This window comes from Stegastes partitus, unplaced genomic scaffold (assembly GCF_000690725.1).
Source record: "Stegastes partitus isolate 25-593 unplaced genomic scaffold, Stegastes_partitus-1.0.2 Scaffold824, whole genome shotgun sequence".
In the NCBI taxonomy this organism is placed as follows: domain Eukaryota; kingdom Metazoa; phylum Chordata; class Actinopteri; family Pomacentridae; genus Stegastes; species Stegastes partitus.
Genome location: NW_007578555.1, coordinates 281,945 through 287,389, shown reverse-complemented (window position 1 = coordinate 287,389; position 5,445 = coordinate 281,945). Strand labels below are relative to the sequence as shown.

The 5,445-nt window shown below is 48.9% G+C and overlaps 1 protein-coding gene across 1 annotated transcript in view; it reads right to left on the bottom strand.

The window, feature by feature from the left end:
* Positions 1–5,445, bottom strand: part of celf3b (cugbp, Elav-like family member 3b) — a 42,816-nt gene that overhangs the window by 34,949 nt on the left and 2,422 nt on the right. The window contains exon 2 of the mRNA XM_008292700.1: positions 3,783–3,865. Coding sequence (XP_008290922.1) covers positions 3,783–3,865 — 83 coding nt within the window. The remainder of the gene's footprint in view (positions 1–3,782; positions 3,866–5,445) is intronic.

The following is a 5,445-nucleotide window of genomic DNA, read 5'->3' as shown; positions in this document are numbered from 1 at the left end:
TTTGTTTTTCGAGTCCTGCAGGAGCCAGACTGTGTAAAAACCACAAGTCCTTCCTGTGCTGAGTTTAAAACACAGAACCAACGTTAAATCCGTCCAGTCAGCGACGGCAGCAGCACCGAAGCTTTGGACCGAGCTCCTCCTGCTCCACAATGTGACCATGAAAATGTGACAAACTCATCGTGCAGCTTAACAAGTGGAGGAGGAGGAGGAGGCGAGCTGTGGGGAGAAGAGAGGGAGGAGACGGGTGTGAATCGGTCAAAAGGGTCAACTAATCAAGAGGAGGGGAAATGAGACGGCCGGGTGGGGGAGGACTGAGCAGGGTTACCATAAATGACTGTGAAATGAGAATCCGAGGAGGAAGAGCTGCAGCCAGAGGAGGAAGAAACGAGTAAGAGACGGCAGGAGAAAAGGGAGAACGGGGATGAGATGAAAGGCTGGTGGTGGAGGGAACATTCTGTGATATTCTCCTGGTGCAGAGACGCCGCCGAGCAGGAGGAGGAGGAGCCGAGCAGGACGGAGGGATTTAGAGGAAAAACCAGATAAAACGAGGGAAAGCACACGGAGGGGAATATAAAAGGAAGAGAGATGAGAAAGGAGCAGGACAATGGCAGGGTGTGTGAGAGAGAGTGAAAAATCTGCTTAAGTCATTTCTAAATCCTGTCAAAGGAGGAAACACAGGCCGAGCGACGACACCGTCAGACTGAGCTGGTTTCCCGTTTAACCCTAAAACCCGTCCGCAGCTTCCAAACCCAAGTTCTCTGTTCATAAATCAGCAAAACGACGCCGACGCTCGGAGCCAGAAACGATAAAACAGAGAATAAAGCAGAGGCTGGGCTTTCCGACGCTCTTTGAAACACTCATCTGGGACACAATGGACAGACGAGCAGAACCAGATCTCACCTCTTAGGTTTTTACCAAAGTCGCTTTATTCTTCGTTTAAAACTCCACCAAGTTCATACGATGTGAACCAGACTGTGTAGAACCTCGGCTGATCAGCAGAGACACAACGGGAAACTTTAGGAAAGTTGACCAAGTCTATCGTTAAAGTTCACATATTTGATCAGAACCACTATTCTACACGTCTCGGGTCAACATCAGCAACAACAGATCAGACTCTGGAACTGAACCTCTTCAGGTGTCGGTTCGTCTAACAGTGACTCAGCTGTTTATTGTCACGGAAATTTAACCATTTTTTAGTTTTTAATTTGCCAAAAATAAACAATTTGCACCAATCAGATTCTCCAGAAAACAAAGAACTGTGCGTGTCTTGGTGAGTCGGTGACCGACGGTCACATGACCAGAATCCAGGAAGTATTCAGAGGAACTGCAGGCGGTGTTTCCAGACAGTACCGTAATGTCTGGACTATAAGTCACTACTTTTTCCCACACGCTTTGAAGGCTGCGGCTTAAACAGCGATGCGGCTGATTTATGGATTTATTGGACTTACATTCAGAGGGGCTCTATAGTCTGGACATTACGGTAGATGGAAGAAACAGAATTAAAAAGTTAACAGTTAAAAATCTACAACATGTTCCAGGTAGAAAAGTGCTGCACATGTTGATTCCAGGTGTTTTTACTTTTGTAGATTAAATAATCGAAGAAATTCCACTTTTGTAGTTTTTTCTATGATTTACGGTATTCTGAGTCCTGCTGCCAGAAGAGTTCTCTGAGTTCTTCAGGTTCTGGTTCCACAGAGCTGCAGGACTTTATGCTGCACAGGAACACGAACCAGCAGCAGATCAGAGGCAGGAAGTTCTGGGCGCCGTCGGCCTTCATCGGCTGCTCCTCGCTGAACTCACACTGAACCTGAATCAGGCCTTCACTGATTCATTTTTCATTTTACTCGTTCCCTCTGAAGGCTTCTGGACGTTTTATATTCTTCAGATAGAGCTCGGAGCAGAAAGCCGGATGCTCCAAAGTGAGAAAAGCCACATGCACAAGTGTTTGAGGCTCATTGGGAACCCGGCACACGGCGGCCACGCCCGGCTCGGCTCTCCTCGGGGAGCCGGCTCCTGATTGCTGCACGCCGCCTCTTTAGCAAATCTCCTCCACTAATGAGAATCCTCCCTGCAAATGTTTCCTCTGTGTGTCCAGAATATTCATCACAGTTTATCTGGGAAGCCGCTGCAGAGCAGGAGAACGGATCGCTTCTCCTGCTCCTCGCTCCTTCTCCTGCCGCCAGCGACGAGCAAGAAGGAGGTTAGAAGGACGAGTCGGGAGGAGACACGAGTCCTGCAGCAGGCCGACTCCTGAGAAACTCTGATCCTGTCGGTCCTGACATGCTGCGGTCGCATGAGGCGCTCTGCAGCTACAGCACGAAGCATGAACACTCCATGTTTCTGTGTTTCTATGTATGTATGTGTCAGGACGCCTCCCCTCCCCCAGCAGCTGCTCTCCAGATTCTCTCTGAACAGTTTTCTCAGAGATCTAATCGTCTCTCAGAGAAGATGCAGCAGCTGAAGCTCTGATGGCTGCAGACAGACGGAGGTGGAGCGATGTGGTTATTGAACAACGAGGCCGAGAACCGGATGAACCACATGAAAATCTTGGTGCCAGACTCGATGTTTTGCACGTTTGCTTCACTTATAAATCTGAGTTATTCATTCTTAAGCCATTTGTCACCTTCCTGCATGAAAACACTCCACCAGAACAACTAACCCTAACCCCGGAGTCACCGTGTGGCCGGGACACCATCGCTGCATCCCGGGCTGAGCGCTAAGGTTTGCTAAAGGTTTGTATTTTGTTCTTGTCTCCCTGCATGCACACATTGCACCAGAACAATCCCCGAGTCGCTGTCCTGCTGGGACACCATCCCGACAACCCGGGCTGAGCTCCGCCCACGACGACGGTTTGAAGAGAACTAACCAGCAGGACTCTTCTGATTCTGGTTGAGTTTGATGGTGTAACTGACCAGCAGGAGGCAGCATCAGGGCCTTAGTTAGACCTTTTTAACAAATGTTTTATTTGTAGGAAATCGAATTAACGCTACGACAGCCGAACCAGCAGCAGGTTTAAAATATGAACAACATTAAACCACTCATCAGCCAGAAACTGAGTCGTCAGAGTTCCTACTTTCTGACAGGACTTGAAGGTCTCATCTGTCCTGATATTTCATCCGAATTATTTTATTCTATGTGTCTCATTTAAAAACACACACTGCCAAAAACAAACCGTGTGTTCAGTCCAGATTCTGTAAAAGACGAAAAATTCTGCTCCAGGATGCAACCGGGCCGTTCTGAGACGTCCACACGGCTGCAGGCAGAGAGCTTCCTTCTTCAGTAGCGTTTAGAACTCCACGTGCATGAAGCATGTTTGTGATTTGGTCTTTTCATTTGATTTAAAACATGAAGCACATGTCGTGTGTTTCTGCAGACAGAGGAACCTCGTGTGTTCAGAACCGCTGCACGTCTTGTTGCTCTGTATATTTTAGAACTCGTTTCTCCGGACAGAGAGGAGAACCCTCGACGGAGGGAGCTGCAGATAATGAACCGAGTCACGGCGCAGACACCGGAGGGAGGCTGGGACGAGACGGAGGGGACGGCCCCGTTAATTACACCGCAGGAGATCACCGGAGGAGAGACCGGGACCTGGAGAGGGTCCACTGAGACTGCTGGTCCTGCTGGCGGCGCCGGCACGACCACAAAGTGTTTAGATGTAGACGGGCTGTGGTGTAAATATACATCTGTACTGTCTGTGGTCACAGTGGTACCGAGCAGAGCTGGACCGGCCTCTGTGTGTGTGTGTGTGTGTGTGTGTGTGTGTGTGTGTGTGTGTCACTCACCCCCGGCAGTGTCTTCTGCTCGTGCAGCGCGCTCTGGGCCTTCAGCGCCGACTCTCTCGCGCAGTACGTCAGAAACGCACATCCTGTCCACAAAAGACAAAGAAGAAGAAAAGGTCAGAGTGTTTGAGGCTCTCCGTCTTCGTCACTGCGAGTCACACGACCCGTCAGAACCAATCCAGTCAGTCACAGCCTCCTGGTTCATCAGCTGGTCTCAGGGCAGCACGTGGCTTCAAGCAGAGAACAGGTTCCACATCCAGAGTCTGAGGTTCTGATGTTCTGAACGAGGCAGATGAGCTCAACAGACAAGTTGTTTATTTCTCGGTTTGAGGGAATTTGAACCTCCGTCTCCCAGACACCGGGCTGAGGACATGCAGGATGAACCAGGAGGACCAGAGAGACGCTGAAAGGAAGATCTGGCTGCAAAATGTGGAAATATTTCATCTGCAGGAGGAACGATGCACAGAAGCAGGTTGAATCAGCAGACGGAGCTCCATCACATGTGAACGTCATCCAGAGCTGTGAACGCTCTGCAGGCGGTACGTTAAATATCCACAATCAGTCCGTTCACAAACAGCCTTACTGAGGCTAAACTCCTGCATTCTGTCTCTGTGAGGCCAGAGACCGTGAACACGTTACTGATTACTGTGAGCACAAAAACCCAGAAGTTGCCATGAAGCAGCTTTCACCAAAACCTCATCATCTGCTGGATGCTTATGTTTCAGTGAAGCAGGAAGACGTGGAGCTGCTTTCCAACATGGTGCAGTAAGTCAATGATCTAATTATTTCAGCCCAACATCTACTTTTTATTGTAATATTCTGATTGAATCTTTGTCTAAACTCAGAAAACACTGAGAAACACTTTGACTGGAGTTGGGTTAATTATCTTCTATGTTGATTCATCAGCTGATTGTTGTTTGGATTGCTTTTATAGTTTTGTCTCTAAAATGTCCTTCGATGGTGAAAACGTCGTCAGCGTCTTAAAACCAAAGGAGACGTCACCAGTCAGAGACCCAGACCACATTCACTCGTAGCCGGTATTCACCAAAACGGATCCACGCTTACATAAATAACATCGTTCACACAAACCCGCATCAACACGTGGTTCAGAGCTGCTGTGAGCTGCCAGACCTACAGGGGGCAGTGTGACGAGAAGCATAAAGCCACGCTAGCCAATCAGAATCCTGGAAAAAACTGGAAACATGGTCACACACGTATGACGCTTTAGTCGCTCACTGTGACGTCAGACTCCGTCTCCAGATGTGATGGTTTTCGGCGACTCGTAGCTTCGTCTACGTGTCAACCAAAGACCCAGACACATGGCGGTACCACCGTCTAGGCTACGGGTAGACGGGCCCTCAGTCAACCATCGACAACCGCAGTAATCAATCGATCAGGTGTCAACGATTCAGTGGATCTGATTTGATAACCGATTCATCCTTTTAATGAGAATGAATCAGTCTGAACTCTGGTTCAGCTCCTTCAGTCTGAAGGTTCTCTGGGTTCCTTCCTCTGTGACACTAAACTGGACCTCTCTGGACTGAACCAGACGTTGGAGGAAACTCTGATCCACGTTTTCACCATCATAGAAACCAAACCTGATTGATCCAGTTAGCTGCAGCTCCAGCTACCAGCCAGTAAGAGATAAATGCTTCCTGTTCCCGTT